This window comes from Myotis davidii, unplaced genomic scaffold (assembly GCF_000327345.1).
Source record: "Myotis davidii unplaced genomic scaffold, ASM32734v1 scaffold600, whole genome shotgun sequence".
NCBI lineage: Eukaryota > Metazoa > Chordata > Mammalia > Chiroptera > Vespertilionidae > Myotis > Myotis davidii.
Window position 1 is genome coordinate 246,540 of NW_006291976.1, and position 18,006 is coordinate 264,545.

At 35.4% G+C, this 18,006-nt stretch overlaps 1 protein-coding gene across 1 annotated transcript in view; it reads left to right on the plus strand.

Moving 5' to 3' along the window:
- Nucleotides 1-18,006, plus strand: part of CWF19L2 (CWF19-like 2, cell cycle control (S. pombe)) — an 87,994-nt gene that overhangs the window by 37,817 nt on the left and 32,171 nt on the right. Inside the window, exons 5-8 of the mRNA XM_015565055.1 lie at nt 4,534-4,630; nt 6,887-6,970; nt 13,110-13,226; nt 15,072-15,209. Of these exons, the coding sequence (XP_015420541.1) occupies nt 4,534-4,630; nt 6,887-6,970; nt 13,110-13,226; nt 15,072-15,209 (436 nt within the window). The remainder of the gene's footprint in view (nt 1-4,533; nt 4,631-6,886; nt 6,971-13,109; nt 13,227-15,071; nt 15,210-18,006) is intronic.

An 18,006-nucleotide genomic window follows, 5' to 3' on the forward strand; every position in this document is an offset into this window, starting at 1 on the left:
GAGACTAACCCGGAACTGGAGTTCAGAGCAGTCAGCAGCTTGAGATGCCTCCCGATTGAAAAAGACAACCGTGTCCTCAGTTGCTAGCCCTTTCTACGTGTGCCTCCGTACCTCTGCACTTTACTTCCACACCTCCTCTGAGTCTCAGTGTGCTTTTCTCTTTTCTTCTAGTTGTAGAATTTCCACTCAGCCAGCCTTCCTGTGGTTCTGGATGATGTCCGTTTTGTCTTTTAGTTGTAGTTTTGAAGTGGTTGTGCGAGGCAGCAATTTCAGGTGTTTATATATGCTGCCATCTTGGTTTCTCTTTTCCTCCATTTTTTAATTTTCTCAGTTGGCTGGTGTTGAGATGAAAATTAGTGAACTAGAACATAACTTTGTAGGAAGAAAACAAAACAAAATACCTGGTCAGGTACTTAAACACTTTGCAGTGAATAAAGGCAGGAAAAAGGAGGAAAACATCCAGGAAGTTTCTCACTTAGGAAGCTAGGCAGTTAAAGCAGATGCTGGAGCAAGCTGACTTCATGGGAAAATAATTGCACTGATACTCTTTAGAAAGGGAATGACTGTTATTTAATTTGTTTTATATTATAATACATGCAAACATTTCAAGTTTCATGAAGGACAGCAATAATAAATTTTCAAAGCAGAGAATTTTGGAAAATTAATTGAATGGGAAAGAATTCAAATTGAGAAAACTGTTTATAAGTCAAAATTTTTATTGAAATATGATTGGGTTGCTTGAAATGCAAATAAATTCAATTCACAATACAACAGAAATGACTTGTACCTCAGAATTTAATTTAAAAAGTGATTGAAAACTTTTTTCCATACAAAAGGTACAGCTAATAATACAAACAGTACCTCAGTCCACAGAAGCATATAAAAGTGATAAAGTTCTTCTGCTTACACAATGTAGTGCCCCTGCTGTTTGTCTTAATTGCTTTTTGAAATGTAGACTGAAAGAACTTGAGGGGAACAAAAATATGTTATTTTCTAATGGTTATTTATGTGAAGTATTTTAGATTTCTTAGTCTAAGCACCAGAGTATTGCCTTTCCTTTCACCACTATGAGAAGAAATGGCTCATACAAGATTTCTGCAGAGATTAATGCCTTTAAAAAAACACAAAACCTCTAGTGTTGCCTATTAAAATACTTTATTTTTTACCCCAAGGGAATAATTTTTATATATGGTTGTTAGGTCAAGTTTTAACTTGGAGGTCTTTTCTATTACTTGTTCAGAGTGTATGTTGGAAATTCAGGTTAATATCAGTACAGTATGATGAAATCTAGGAATTTGGGAAAACTAGTAATCCATAGATATGCTCTTTATATTTGAGATTTATGACAGAAATTTTTCTGCTTTTTAAATTTATTATCACAGCCCTTTGAGGGTTTTAAAAAATAATTTTACTGAGGTATAATTGACATATATACTATAAAGTGTACGATTTGGTAAGTTTTGAAATAGTATATTCTAATGAAACCATCATTCTAAAAGGTTTCTTGGTACCCTTTCATAATCCCTCCCTCCCCATACCTCCCAACCCCCTTAGCCAACCATTCATCTTCTTTATTTCATTAAAGACTTGTTTGCATTTTCTGAAGTCTTATATACATGGTATCATTTGTCATGCACTCTTAGTTTTGTCTTTAAAAACAATATTTTTATTGATTTCAGAGAGGAAAGGAGAGGGAGAGAGAGAGAGAGATAGAAACATCAATGATTAAAGAATCATTGATCCGCTGCCTCCCATGCACCTTAGCTTTGAATAGAATATATCTTTAACTTACCTACCCTCTAGTGATATTAGACCACTCCTGTATGGTATAGGAACTTTATAATAGTTTGTTTATATTTCTCTTCTCCTGTCCTTTCTGTTACTGTTGTCATACATTTTATTTCATAACCCCCTCATATATAATTACTTTTGTTTAAATAGTTATCTTAAGGAGATTTAAATAAGAAGAAGAAAAGTATTAAATATCTACTCTTATAGTCATGATTTCTGTTGTTCTTCCTTCCGTTGAGCTGATCCACATTTTAGTCTGGTTGTTCTTCCTTCCGTTGAGCTGATCCACATTTTAGTCTGGTATAGTTTTTCTTCTGCCTGTGGCTTCTCTTTAACATTCTTTCAGCTTGTTATTTCTGAAAAAGTCTTTATTTCACTTTTGTTTTTGAAAGTTATTTTCACTTGACATAGAATTCTAGGTTGACAGTTTAAAGTACTTTAAAGACGTTGTTGCTGTCTTACTTACATTGTTCCTGATGGGAAATCTGTTGTCATACGTACCTTTTTAAAAAATATATATTTTTATTGATTTTTATAAAGAGGAAGGGAGAGGGCTAGAGAGTTAGAAACATCGATAAGAGAGAAACATCGATCAGCTGCCTCCTGCACACCCCCTACTGGTGATGTGCCCACAACAAGGTACATGCCCTTGACAGGAATCGAACCTGGGACCCTTCAGTCCGCAGGCCGACACTCTATTTACTGAGCCAAATTGGTTAGGGCCGCACCTTTGTTTTTATGTGCCTAAATTTGTCTGTTTTTTCCCCCCTCTATGCCTGCTTTCAAAATGTTCTTTGTCACTAGTTTTGAGCAATTTGACGTAGCTTTTTTTTTTTTTTTTTTGATACTTGGGATACCTTGAGCTTCTTAGATATGTAAGTTTTTTTTTAATTTTTAACAAATTTGGAAAGTTTTGGCTATTGTTTCTCCTGTCTCCCATTCCTTTCTTTCAGGACATTAATGACATGGATATTAGGGCATTTAAGATTATCCCACAGCTCTCTGATGCTGTTTTCATTTTTAAATAGTTTATTTCCTGTATGTGTTTCTAATGTTCAGGTGTACTAATTTTTTAAAAAAAATGTATTTTTTAATTTATTTTTTACAGAGAGGAAGGGAGAGGGATAGAGAGTTAGAAACATCAATGAGAGAGAAACATCGATCAGCTGCCTTCTGCACATCCCCCACTGCGGATGTGTCCGCAGTCAAGGTACATGCCCTTGTACCTGGGATCAAACCTGGGACCTTGAATCAAACCTGGGACCTTTCAGTCCTCAGGCTGACGCTGTATCGACTGAGCCAAACCGGTTGGGGCAGGTGGGCAGGTTTACTAATTTTTTCTTTTTCAGTCTAATGTTCCATTAATCTTATCCAGGGTATTTTTTAAAAATCTCAGACATTGTAATATTTATCCATAGAAATTCAGTTTAATCTATTTTACATCTTAGTTGTTTCCAACATTTTGAACATATGGAATAGTTATAACTTTAGTGCCCTTGTTTGCTGTTTCTTCCATCTGTGTCGGTTCTTGGTTGATTTTGATTGATAGCTTTTTCTACTAATGATGAGTCTAATTTTCTGTCTTTGTGTACCTGGTAATTTTGATTGGATACTAGATATTATGAATTTTGTTTTGTTGAGTGCTGATTATACTTGCATTTCTGTAAACATTGTTGGGCTTTGTTTGGTGACATGGTGAAGTTCATTGGAAACAGTTTGATCTGTTGGTTCTTGCTCTAACATTTGTGAGGTGAGCCCGGGGCAGCATATTCTAGGGCTTATTTTCCACTAATGAAGCAAAACCCTTCTCTTAATACTCTACCCTGTGCTTTCTGAATTGTGAGTTTTTCCTAATCTGGCTAGAGCGACCAGGCATGCTTCCTCTAACCCTTCTGGATGATTCTTTTCTTGGCTGTGGGTAGCTTCTTGCTGAATACTTCAGGGGAACTCCCTGCAGCTCTCTCTTCTTTAGCTGTTTGGGAGCTCTTGGACTCGCAGCTATGTCTCCTTCACTGAGGAGTTAGACTCTTCCTGGGCTTCCCCTTCCTGCATTGTAGTTCAAATCTTTCTTAAGGTAGCAAGTCCGGGCAACTGTATGTGTAAGGAATCTGACATTGGCTTGAAATTTCTCTTTCTTCTGTGAAGCTTCCTTACTATAATTTCATACATAATATTATTTGTAAATTAGTTTAAGTTGTGTGACTAATTCTGGGTTGACTTTGCAAAAGAGCACATTATCATTGTTTTTATTCTTTCAATGCAGTTAAATATGTCATTTCCTTGGGTTATAAATAATACCACATTGAATGAAAAGTTTCTTCAGATGTGTAGAATTATGGCCTGATTCTAGTGTTTTTATTAATTTTTATTTGTTTCCTTATTTTAGAATGAGTATGGGAATAATAAATAATGAATAGTTGACTTCTATATTATTTTACCTCATTGTTAGTGGGGCTTCGTTATTTTTATAACTGCCATAGGCTATCATGGCAATGTAACACAGAACCTTAAACCAGCGGTCGTCAACTTTCAGACCTCACGGACCACCAGTGGCCCACGGGCCACCTGTTGGCGACCACTGCCTTAAATTATTAATCTATGGTGTGACATTGATATATATATATATCTGTACATTATGATCTATTTGTTGAAACTTTGGTGAGGTGTAACATTTGAGTGTTGATGCTGTTATTTGCAGTGTACCTATATGTCATATGCTGTTCATCTGCCTTGTTCAAACAGAAGTCGCCCTGAGGATGAGTCCATCCACATCCTGAGTGTTGATGAGAAGAACAAGTTGGGAGCCAAGATTATCAAGGCAGAGATGATGGGAAATATGGTAAGACTTATATGTGGTTCTTTTGGAGAACAGTAATTAAATATTTAACTCCTGATGAGTAATTTTTATATGTTGTTCTTTTGGAGAGTAGTAATTAAATATTTAACTTCTGATGAGTAAGTTTGGAATTTTCCTTAGCAATGTGGACATAGCACATTTTGAGGATAACTGCTGCTTATTGATTCTTTAAAGCAATTGAACACTTCTAAAAACAGTACTGTTTGTCTACTTCTAAATAAATTACCTACTTTTCTCTGTCAGATTTCTGAAATTTAAGATCTTATGGAACTAATGCTTTTTAATTTCTTTTCTATTTTGCTATGTACTTTATTCTTGCATTTCTAACTTACTGAGCTCAGATATCAGGGGGATAAAGATATCACTGACTTTTCCCTCTTTTTTAGTCATGCATTGTTAAGGACATGTATTACTTACAGTTTTTACATACGAACCTAAAATATGAATGCTTCAAGAGGATGGTTAATTAATTTATTCAAATTTTAAGGCAATGTGTTTATGCCTAATAGTGTTTTAGTTACTCTGTATAGGTTAGCTTATTTAACTCCTGTAGTAATGTTGTGATTTAAGACTCTTTTACCTCAAAATGGAATAGAAATAGGGATGATTTGGTAAGAGCTACATCCATCTATCTATCTATCTATCTATCTATCTATCTATCATCTATCTATCTATCTATTATATTGCCACATTTCTGTTATACTAATACATGTTATATTGCACATGGCAGATTAGCAAAGTTGGACTTTTATGTCTTGACAGAATAGATTCATGGTCATATGTATATACTCATCTCAAACGCAAATATAAATAGTCTCTGTGTTTATGTATTTCCTTCATATTCTTGTGTTCCCTAAAATATGTCCTCGGTATTCTATCAGTTTAGCACTCTGTAGTAGAACTAAAGGTGGCCAAACAAGACACATATTTTTATTCAGTTGTATGTCTGATAAAAGGTATATCTTATGTATGCTGCTCTCCCACTTTGAATCTGGTCCTTGGTAACACTGAACTTCAACTCAGAACTTTATCAGAAATTGGAAAAAGACAAACCAACAATGACAATAGCAAAAAAATAAAGTTTGAGTTCTGAAAGCACAAAGAATCAGTTAAAATAATGAAGGAGAGGTCACCAAGTTAGGAGGTTAACATGTTAAAGGAATTGTTCCGTTGTTTATGGAACCACTGCAACAGTGCTATTTTTTGCTTGTCATATAAATTTGTTTATTTCTTTGTAATTTATTGTTTTATATGTTGGCTATCTACATATATAAAAGCCTAAGCAACTGTTATGCCCAAATGACCAGAATGACAGTTGCTATGATGTGCACTGACCACCAGGGGGCAGATGCTCAGTGCAGGAGCTGCCCCCTGGTGGTCATTACGCTCCCACAGCCAACCTCCTGTGGCTCCTCCCCCTGGCCATCTGCCCCCCCCAGCCAACCTCCTGCGACCTCTCTCCCTGGCTGGCCACCCTCCTGTGACTTTATCAGAAATGGGAAAATTTTCTACCCCTAGCCAGCTGGCTCCCCCATTGGCCCTGATCGGGAAGGCTGGCCGGCTAACCTCCCAAAGCCCCTCCCCCTGGCCAGCCAACCTCTCATGGTCCCTCCCCCCGTGGCGGCCGGTCCCCCCATAGGCCCTGATCCAAGGGGCCAGCTGGCCAACCTCCTGGGGCTCCTCTCCCCAGCCAGCCGGCCCCCCTATAGGGCTTGATTGCTGGCCAGGCCAAGGGACTCCACCCATGCATGAATTCGTGCACTGGGCTTCTAGTTTTATATACATTTCTATATACTTTCTAGAGTAAAAATGAAATATATTCAGAGTTTTTATCTAAATTACTTATCAACAATAAAGAAGGTAATATTTTAAGTCTTGTGATGTCTCCCTTCTTACAGATAGCTGAGAGTTTGAGGATTGGAAGTTGATAATTATAAGAAACTATAAAATGTCATTCTTAAAGTTATGTATTTCCTTTATCTTCTGATCTTCCTTAAAATATATGTCCTTGTAATTTTTTATTTTCAATGTATAAATGCTGCAGGTATTTGAGAAGTTTGTCATGGAGATTGATTTGTTTACAAGTAATGTACTGGGCTCTGGTTTGGTAACTGTGTTTTTGTTGGTGGCTACATGGCTGTTTACTATGCTGTTTTCTTTCTATTGTATACATTTGAAATATGACACAAGGAGGGATTTAACTATTTACACGTATTTTTCTTGTTTTTCTGTCTGAAGGAATTAGCTGAGCAACTTAAAGCCCAACTTGAAAAAGCAAATAAATTCAAAGAAACTGTATCATCAAAAAAATCTGGGATAGAGGTAAGTATTAAAAGTTAGGTTTGTAGGTATATGATTACCTTGTATAATACTACTCGGCAGTGGTAATATTAAATGTATTTAACTCTGTCTGTGTTTCGTGTGTGTGTGTGTGCGCGCGCTTGCGCGTGTGTATACGTATGCGTGTTTGCTTGTTTTTAAAATTTATTTTCATATGAGTTGCCTTACATTCTACTAGTGTGCCTGATGGACAAAAGGCTAGGCCAAGGAGACCTGGTTTTATGGTGGACTCTGTCATTTACTGACTGTTTGATTTTGTGCAAGTCAGACTGGTTTTTAAATTCTTCCCTTACAGAATGAGAGACATGAGTTTGGTGTCCATTTTATGTAAAACAAATTATTTTGTTCCATGATTCATTTGTCCATCTATTAGTGAACTAAACAATTAAAAACACCTGCCTGCATGGAGTTTCATGTGGGAAGTGATAGAGACAGTAAACAATAAAAATAATAAATTAGCATATAAAAAGTTATACATCCCAGGGAAAAGTGGGGGATCTTGAGTACCTGGTGTGCTGGTAGCTTGGGGTATACAGAAAAAGTTCATTTGAAAAGTGACATCCATGCAGAGATGTAAGTGAAGCAGAGAATCTCTTTGTCTGAGTGCAGAGCATTTTGGGCATAAGGAATTTTTAAAGGTCCAAAGATGGTGACGTGTCCGATGTGTAGGAAGAACAGCATGGAGACCAGTGTTGTTGGAGTTGAATGAATGAGAGTGAAGTAGGAGATCTAAATCAGAGAGACTATTGGAGGCCAGTTCATGTTAAACTTGAAAGTCAGAGTAAGTAAATGGCCTTTTATTCTAGGTGAAATAAAAGCGATTAAGGGTTTTGAGCAAATAATATATTTTGACAGCACCAACCTGGCTTCTTTGTTAAAAATAAATTGAAGGAGAATAAGGGCAGAAATTAGAGTCTAGTTCGCTTTTGCAATAATACACATAAGAAATTATACTGTCTTTGACCAAGATAGTAGCTGAGAAGATTGCTAGAAGTGATAAGATTTTTGCATATGCATAAATGTTTTCTATAAATATTTTGAAAGGAGAGCTGACAGATTTATGATGGTTTTGATGGTTTTGGGGGAGTATGAGATAGTGTGTGATCTTACTCATCTTTTTAGACACATGTATGCCTTTGGATTATATAATATAAAAATAATTCTGAATGTTATGGATTCATTGACTAAATAGAATGAAATGAATATTAAAAAATGAAAAGTCTGGTGTTTTTTATTTGCTATTTATAGCAGTTATGGAAAAATCTTTTTAGATTGCTCACAGCTTCATTATTAAAGCCAGATAATCTCCAAAATATATTAAATTATCCATTAAAATTTAGATTTTTTTGTCGGGTCCTTAATAAGATCCTCAAGCATTCTCAGTTAAAAGGTGGGCTAATTTTTGTGTGTGTGTGTGTGTGTGTGAAAGATATTTTCCATAATTAAAAATCAGTTCACCAGTGAAAGAAGCATTATCAACTTACTTTTTCCTTTCAAAAAGTGACAGTGTTTGGTAATTTTTTACTAATTCATTTTATTAGAGACATGGAGTAATAGAAGGAGCATATAATGGAAAGAGTATAAGGATAGAAATTGCATGCATTTTTAAAGCCAAAGATCTAGAATTGGGCCTGGAGCTTTGTCACTTTTTGTATGTGATCCTTAGTATCCTCATTAGTAAAATGTGGCTTAATAATACCTCTGTTACAGGGTTGTTAAAATTAAATGAAGTATGTTTTAGAACTTTATACAATTATATCAATATTAACTTTAATCAGGAAAAATTATCTTGGTTTGTTTTTGATTAGGAAAAGTATAAGGCAGTTTTTAGATTTTACTGCTATTGTATGAAGTCTATAACATTTGCTGTTCTTAAATTTATATATTTTTTATCTGTCAAAATAACTAATTTTTTTCACATCTGAATGAATTCTATTATTTATTTTAAAAAATATATTTTAATTTCAGAGAGGAAGGAAGAGGGAGGAGATAGAAACATCAATAATGAGAGAGAATCATTGGTTGGCTGCCTCCTGCAAGCTCCTCACTGGGGATTGAGCCCGCAACCTGGGCATGTGCCCTTAATGGGAATTGAACCTGGGACCCTTTAGTCTGGAGGTTGACACTCTATCCATTGAGCCAAACCGGCTAGGGTGAATTCTATTATTTTAATGTAAGAAAATTCTAAAATGTTAATCAACATTTAAAAAAATTTTAAACCTTCTCCTTGCCTCCGTCCACCCCCATCCTGGCAAATGCAGAAAAGAACCTGGTTAGAAATATAATTTAAATTTATATTCTCATAGGTAGCTTCTATGTAAAGATTACAAAGAAGCATTGATGTGAGAAGAAAGAAGATTGAAGAACTGAATTGATTTTTCATATTATGCTAGAGCCAGATATTCTACTGGCTCTAGAAAATATCTGTTTCACAAAATTAAAATCTTTAGTGGCCCTGAATAATCCACTTTTAAAATTGTGAAATAACTATTGTCTAGCCTTAAATATTACTCATAATTTTTAATAATGATCTTTACATGAATATTTAATTTTTTCAAGCTTGTACATGTTTCATATCCTGTCAGCAACTTTTTGAGAGAGAGGTTAGGCAGGTTAGTATATGCCAATTTGACAAGAAGTAAAACTGAGGCTAAAATGAATGTGTTCCTTTATTTTAATTCTAGAGCATGCTGTAGAAGAATTTCAGGATTAATAAGATGACTTGAGCAACTTAAAAGATGTGGTTATGAAATATATTATCAGTTTGCTTGGTGGTCTCTATAACCTAAAGAATTTGAAAAATTATTGAGCAGCATTTCTGAGTTTATGAGTAGGGTAGGTACATTAATGCTTTGAGGCCTTCACTCTATGAAAACATAGCAATCACAGCCAAAATATAAAATGGACAATTTGGAAGAGATATAACATGGCTCAAAAATAAAGATACACTTCTCTGTGCATAGGAAACTGAACAGAAACATAAAACAATAGGGACTGGAGCTTGCAGGGATCCAACTTCAGAGCTAGGCAGCGTGGCTGAGAATTGAGCTCATCTGATGTGATAGAGCTTAAAAGATCCCCTCACATGGCATCTCTACCTGCACCAGGTTTCAGGGTTCCTGTCAATGAGTCTGGGAAACTCTTTGAATACTTAAGTCGGTAGCTCATAGGAAATTGTTTTAAGATGGGAAGTATAGCCGAAACCGGCTTGGCTCAGTGGAGGGAACATCGGCCTGCGGACTGAAGGGTCCCAGGTTCGATTCCGGTCAGGGGCATGTACCTGGGTTGCGGGCACATTCCCAGTGGGGGATGTGCAGGAGGCAGCTGATCGATGTTTCTCTCTCATCGATGTTTCTAACTCTCTGTCCCTCTCCCTTCCTCTCTGTAAAAAATCAATAAAATATATTTTAAAAAAAAAGATGGGAAGTATAAAGTGGACATAACCTTGCAGCCATGTGAAATATCCCCAATATCAGTGTGAAATATTGTAAGAACTGGGAATCCTGATAGGCTGAGTAGAGACAGTGTCAAAATTACCAGGTAGCGAGAGGTAAGAGTAGACAGAGACAGAAAGGAAGGGAAAACTCCCACGAGATAAGCTTTGCATACCAGCATACCAGAAAACATTAGTTTTCCCTTAGAAAGATAGTAAAAAAATAATTGGGATATAAACACTCATTGCCAGTAAGTTTGAAAATGGTAGCACAATCTTAAAATAGTTTTCAAATTAATTATGTTTAGTAGCTTCAGTTATGAGAACATAATCATAAAAGGAATAAGATATTATGAAATAAAAGCAAGCAAAAGTAAAACAAGAATAATGGATATGAAGTGAATATTCTACAGATTTTAGGGATGTGATGGGATAAATCCTTGGCAGGACTTAGTCAAAGAAAGAAAGAAAGAATTAATTAAATGAAAGGGGACTAAAAATTAGAGCTAATATTTATCACTTACTTTTATACCTAGGCATTGTTCTAAATACTTGCCTGGTATTAGTTTATTTGATCCTGAAAACACCTTATTATTATGTTTACTTTACAGATGAAGAAATTGAGGGATTGAATAACTTACAAGGTTATAGAATGAAGCAGGATTGGGACATGGGCGTTCTGCCTCTAGAGTGCTCACGAGCATACTGTGCTACCTGTGGTGTTAGCCAATAACACAGAAGAGAAAAGAGAAAATATTTCAAAGAGTAGATATGAGATATGATGGATAGATAAAAGCTGAAATAACTGAGAGAGAAAACCAAAAATAAGTGGAAGCGATAGAAAAAACAAACAGCCACAATGAAGAAGTTTTTTGTTGTTCTTTTAAAATCCTAATAAAATAGCTAAGCCTCTAAGACTGAACAGCGGAGGGATAGGGGGAAGCGAGGAGTGGAAATAGAAGACAAAAAATGAACAGTATTAAGAATTGAGAAGAGGAGATATAACTAAAGCTGCTATGAGCCTTCTGATGCCTTTATGTGATTAAGGTGCCACCTTTGAGCAGATATCTTGGTGTAAATAAAAAAAAAAAATAGCCTTGAATCAGGATATATATTTCATGTACCTTGTTGTTCAGTCAGCTCACTGCCCTGGCTGGCCATTTTTGTACATAGTGAACACCCTTCTCTCTGTGGACATAACTAGATATTCAGTAGAGACTGTTAAAAAATTATGAAAATACTAAGAACAATATTTACTGCTTATTTCTTGAAATTTTAAAAGATGAAAAATGGAAACAAATGCCATATGGCTTCAATGATGACAAATTTGCAGAATACCAACTGGAGGGAAAATCTGATCTAGTGGAAGACTCTTACTTCCAAAGTGCTAGAAACTGGAAAAGGCTTTCAAATAAACATTCAGAATTTTTGATACCAGTTTTGAATCAAAATAATTTAGGCTTTCCCCTTTCTTTTTCTTTTTAATCAATGTGTTAATGGAAATAGTGCTCACAGGCCTGTATCAGAGTAGCAATGGCTAGAGCTATTTCCAGACTTTATCCGATCCTAGAGACAGCCACTACTACCGTATTTGCCGGCGTATAAGACGACTGGGTGTATAAGACGACCCCCTAACATTTCCACTCAGAATACAGAGTTTGTTATATACTCGCCGTATAAGACTACCCCCTCTTCCGCACACCTTCCACACACCAAATAAAAGGTAAAACAATATCAGATGTGGAATGAAGTGGGCGGGCATCGGGAGGCCACTATGGCACGGGGCAAGCACTATGGGCAGTCTATCTGAAGTGTACCTGGCGTATAAGACGACCCCCCACTTGGAGGCATATTTTTCAGGGCCAAAAAATCGTCTTATACGCCGGCAAATACGGTAGTTGTTAACTGTTTCTTCTGGCTTTTATGTCTTTATTTCTAAGCAAAGTTATTTCTTGAGTCTATAATAGACACTGCTAAGCCAAATTATATTATGATTGCCTTTATCTAAAAAAAATTTTGTTCTTAATTGGCATTAATATTTTCTTTGTTTGGTTTGCTTTTTTTTTTGGCCTGATTGTTGATCCTGATACAGATTCCTAAATAACCCCCCATATTGTGCATTGACGTAGTAGCAAATATAGGACTTGCTCATTGTTTCTAGTCCTCTTAATGTCTTGGGTATCCAAAGTGGGAGAATTTCGTGTCCATTGTATTAGCATGCCTAAGGAGCAGAAAGTGGAAGATGAGGAAAGTTGAAGGGACCAGCAATCTATCTGAGGCAGATAATTCCAATTCTCAAGCATTTGTTGACACCCAACTGTGCCAGGTGCTGCAGATAACCAGGTAGTATATTGTTTGGTCTTTGGCCTAGAAGAGTTGCAGAGACATATCATTGTGAACAGATAATTAATTACTTAAAAGACTTACGTTCTAGCAATATAAGTATGCCTAAACTTATTTAAGAAGTAAAAAGTACAATAAATTAACAAAAAGTATGAAGAACTAAAGAAAAAGTGAATTTGAAGAGGGTTTTAGTATTTGAATTTGAAGGTCCAGGAGACTTAAGATAATCCATAATATTATGTGAAAACTAGAATTATTCTTATACTTTTATATCCTTGTTATTAAATATAAGCATTCAACACTCTGTGCAATAATTTTGAAAGTTATCTCTAAATCTTCCCATAGAATGAAGACCAGCAAGAAGTGATTCTTGTCAGAACAGATCAGTCTGGTAGAGTTTGGCCTGTGAACACACCAGAAAAACCTCTGGAATCTAAAGGAGGAAGAAGGAAGAGACAGATGGTATGTTTCAGATATTTTTTAAAATTCAGAATTTCTTTTTTCCCCTTGGGGTTTTCTTTGCATCAGACTACATACTTCAAAATACTTTATGAAAGGTTGTTGTATAATGCAAATATTAGAAAGCAATAAATTATGTTATTACTCTTATTCTTACTTAAATCCTCTTGCCTTTTATAAAATGGAATCTAATTCAACTACAGTTTTCAAATAACTGGTGAACATTGACTGTTTAAGGCAATTTTAACTTGAGTGTACATTTCTTTGACATTGTTTTTAGCTTCTTTTTATATTCTTACTATTGCTTTTACTAGTAGGGGAAACCTTAGTCTCTCAGACCTGTTATTTGTATTAGATAATTTGAGACCTAGTGGTGGGATATCCATGTCTTAATTATGTAGTTGCTGTGATCCTTTATAAACCTAATTTTCTTTTCCATCTTTCACCTCTAGCTATTAGTTTTTAGCACTACATTGACGCGCTTGAGATGACAAAAGCAATGTATCTAGTTTTCCCAAACTAGGTTTTTTGTTTTAGATTTGTAATATCAGACAAGTGGTGATTTGGTCCACAGAAGATTAGTTCATTCAGAATTTTTCTGTCAGGTGTTTATTATTTGCTTGTTGAGTGCCTTTGCTGCTAGAGGTAGTAATGGATTCATTCAACAAATAGGCCTGGAATAGATAGCTCTTCTAATTAAGTGTGAGGTTTAGCGGTTTGAAGGGGTATGTGGCCGGAGAATAGTCAAGGTTTGAATTATATTGAAATGACAGGACTGGGTAAGGGTTTCCAGATGCATTGCCAGATAGCATCAAGGACTCTTTTTTTTTTTAGTATATTTTTATTGATTTTTCACAGAGAGGAAGGCAGAGTGATAGAGAGTTAGAAACATCAATCAGCTGCCTCCTGCACACTCCCTACTGGGTATGTGCCTGCAACCATGCCCTTGACCAGAATCGAACCTGGGACCCTTGAGTCCTCAGGCCGACGCTCTGTCCATTGAGCTAAACCGGTTAGGGCTCAAGGGCTCTTTTTGAGTTGCCTGCTACCAGGCAATCTAGGTATAGGAATAAAGAGGGTAGACATACTCATTCAGGACTGAGGTTTGCTTTTGGGTATAATGAAAGGATATCAGAGCCAGAAATTAAGGATTTGGAGCTAGAGAGTGACTGAAGTCCTGGATATGAGATTTAAGCTGGTGACGACAGGAGTAGTTGGGAAAAAATATTGGGCATGTGGTTTCAAGATTTCAAAGAAGTTAAAGAGCAGGTTTTATTTGTATAAGGGAATGTGAAACTAGTATTGGAGAGGGGGATTGATTTTGGAGGAAATGAATAGCACTTTTATTTTTCACATGTAGGTATAGAAACAACTGATAGGAAAAACTCGGGATTGATTTAGATAAGAATCAGAATACCAGCTTGTTTCTGATAGAGCTGTTTGCAGTGGGTTTGCTAATACTCATCTCTATTTTAAATATGCTTGCTTGCAATCTGGATTACTGCAGACTTCCCTCCACAGGGGTAGGGAGTTGCTACTACAGGGGGGAGAAGAGCAGAGAGGAGAGAAGGGATAAAAACAATTCTGCCTTTTCCCCCAAACTCAGAAATCAGAGAATGTCATGCCTCCATTCCTGGGAAGGAGGAAAGGAAAGGGGCAGAAAGTAGGGATTATTTTTCTAATGGGAATTCTTCCACGTGGAGGCAAATAAACTAGGGATTAAATGGAAGGAAAGATTGTGACACATAGTGGGATTTGTACATTTAATATCAGATTTATAGGTTCATTCATTAAAATGCTTGAGAAATTCATGTTTTCACTAAGTTAATAATGTTCATTTTGCCATAGGCTTCAACCCATGAGGAAAAAGAAAGGGTCAGATACTTTCATGATGATGATAATTTAAGTCTAAACGATTTAGTCAAGAATGAGAAGATGGGAACAGCAGAAAATCAGAACAGACTTTTTATGAGAATGGCATCTAAGGTAAGCTATATTCCTAGGATACCTTTGAATTTTGAGAAGCTGGTTACTCAGTAATGATCTACATTTTAGGCAGAGCTGGTTCTTTCTAATCTTGATTTATTTTATTACATTAAAACCTGTGTAAGACATATTAGGGATATGCATTTTGGAATTGATTTGATTGGGAAATATATATTTAGGATTTAGTTTGTTTTTAATTAATAAACTCTGATTTAATCTTTAAATATATTCCCTAAAACTTTTAATTATATATTTGATCTACCATTTTAAGGGAAAGTTTTGGGCCATAATTTTATGTTGATAGTGTGCAGCTAGCCTGTTTTATCTTAATGTTCCTCCAATTCTTCATAATTATGCCAGAGGAGTATATTTGGTGTAATATATCATAGATTATAGAGAAGACATCTTGGAATAATTTTGTCTATTTATAAGAAAATTTTACATTTACATGAAAATGTATATTAAAACCTAATTATGGGTAGTAGGATAAATTTTTGTTTCAAATAGTGTTTTTTTGTTGCAATTTCTTTTATAATTCTTACCAAACACTACCATTAAAATTCTCATATAAAAGAGAAGCATAACCCTGGCTGGGTTGCTCAATTGGTTGGAGCACCATCCCATACACCAAAACATTTCTGGTTCGATTTACGGCCAAGGTGCATACTTACGTTGTGGGTTTGCTCCCCATGTCGGGGTGGGTGAGGGAGGAAACCATTGGTGTTTTTCTATCACATCGATATTTTCTTTTTATTTTCCCCTCTCTTAAAAAATTTTTTAGTAAAAGCATATCCTCTGGTGAGGGTTAAAAAATAAAGAGAGAAATATTTAAACTTAGCGCTATAACAAGGTTTGACCCCACTGGAAAAATTCAGTTCACTGCCTGTATTTGCAAATAAAGTTTTATTGTAACACAACTGTGCACATTTGTTTACATGTAGTCTATGTTTGTTTACACTCTATAATGGCCAGATTGAATAGCTGTGGTAGAGACTTTAATAGCCAACAAAGCTGATAGTATTTACTATCTGGTCCTTTACAGAAAAAATTTGCTCATGCCTGCTTTATGATACCTGTGCTTACTATGTGATGGTAGAAGTTTGAACTAGGTATTTAAAGGGCATGAGGGGGACTTTGTACTGTACCTTTTCAGACTTAAAAAACAAAAAAAAAAAGTGATTGAACATATTACCTGGTGAAAAAAAGTAACTTAATGAAAACTAGAATGGAGGTAACCAAGGTATCTGAGTGTGTATGTGTCTGTGGCGGGGAGTAAAACAAACTTGGGTTTAAATAGAAATGGTCATTCTTCCCATTACATGAGGATCATTTTCTCTCTATTTTGGAGAAAGTACTAGAAATTGTATAGGGTCTGGAAATTCAATGTGTGAAGAAAGATATCATAAAACTAAAGAATATTCAGTTCTAGAAAGGGACTTGACTAATCTTGCTAACCTTTCACATTTTTCTGATGGTGAAAGTAAGGCTCTGAGATAATGAAATAGCCTATGCAAGGCTAAGTGACTTTTCCAAGTTCCCATAACTAATGATTTGCAAAAGCTGGCACCGTAAGCCTCAACTATTAACTCCAAGGTCAGCTTTTTTTCATTAAACAGCACTGCCTTTCAGATGACTCAGGCTAATGGATGGTTGTTGATTGTTGCCTAAATTTAATTGTTTTTGTATAATTTCCATGTGTCATTTGTTGGTATTTGGGAATAAGTGGTATGTGCTTTGCTTTTTCTTAAAATACATCTACTGACTCCAACATTCTTTAAATATAAACTCTTCCATTTAAAATCTAAGACGTCAGTGTTCCCTTGGCAACGTAAACTTGGGCACATCTTTGTGAGATCTATATACATCTTTCCTCATTAATTTTGTTAGCACCGTGGGCAGTAATTTTATACTTTTTGTTCTGATAGTGTGGTAAAAATGGACTGGAGGGGAAGGAAAATGGAAGGTACAAGAAAAGGAAGAGAAAGACTTAAAGTAATTAGGGTTTTATCTTGAATTGTAAGAAAACCAGATTTTATTTTCTAATAAAAGATGCTTCTATTTCTATTGATAGTTTTATTTTTCTGAATTTGTGTCATTCAAGGCTTGATATATTTTCTTATGGAAGTAGTCTTTAAAATTTACAAGTACATATTTTCATAAAGAACCTAAATCCTTTATTTTTTTATTTTCAATTAACTGAAATATTAATAACAAATCTTGAGATTAAGTGACACACCTTTCTTGAAAGCATGATTATACAAAGGTAAGGAATATCAAAATTGCCAACTTCTTTCGTTGCTTCAGTTCTCTTATAACCATTCTATTCTCAGAATTTGAGGGGCTGGAATTAGAAGGACAGTTTCAGTTTTGGTAAAAATTTGATTAAAAAATTATCATAAAAGTTGAAATACTTTTATAAGAATTAGACTACAATCTCTATTTCATTGTTGGCAATCTTTGTGTAATAATGCAATATTCCTTAAGTAGATTTATTACAAATTAATTGTTTCTGCATAATGCTAAAAAAGCTTTCAATTTTCATATAATTTCAAAAAAATATGTTTTGATTTTTAGGGAGAGAGGAAGGGAGAGAGATAGAAAGGGAGAAACATCATCACTTAGCTGCCTCCTGCACGCCCCCTTTTGGGGATTGAGCCCATAACCAAGACATGTGCTCTGACTGGGAATCATACCTTGATCTCTTGGTTCCTGGATCAACACTCAACCACTGAGCCACACTGGCTGGGCTAATTTTTCTTAGTATCATATTATCCTATCTAATAAAAGAGAAACATGC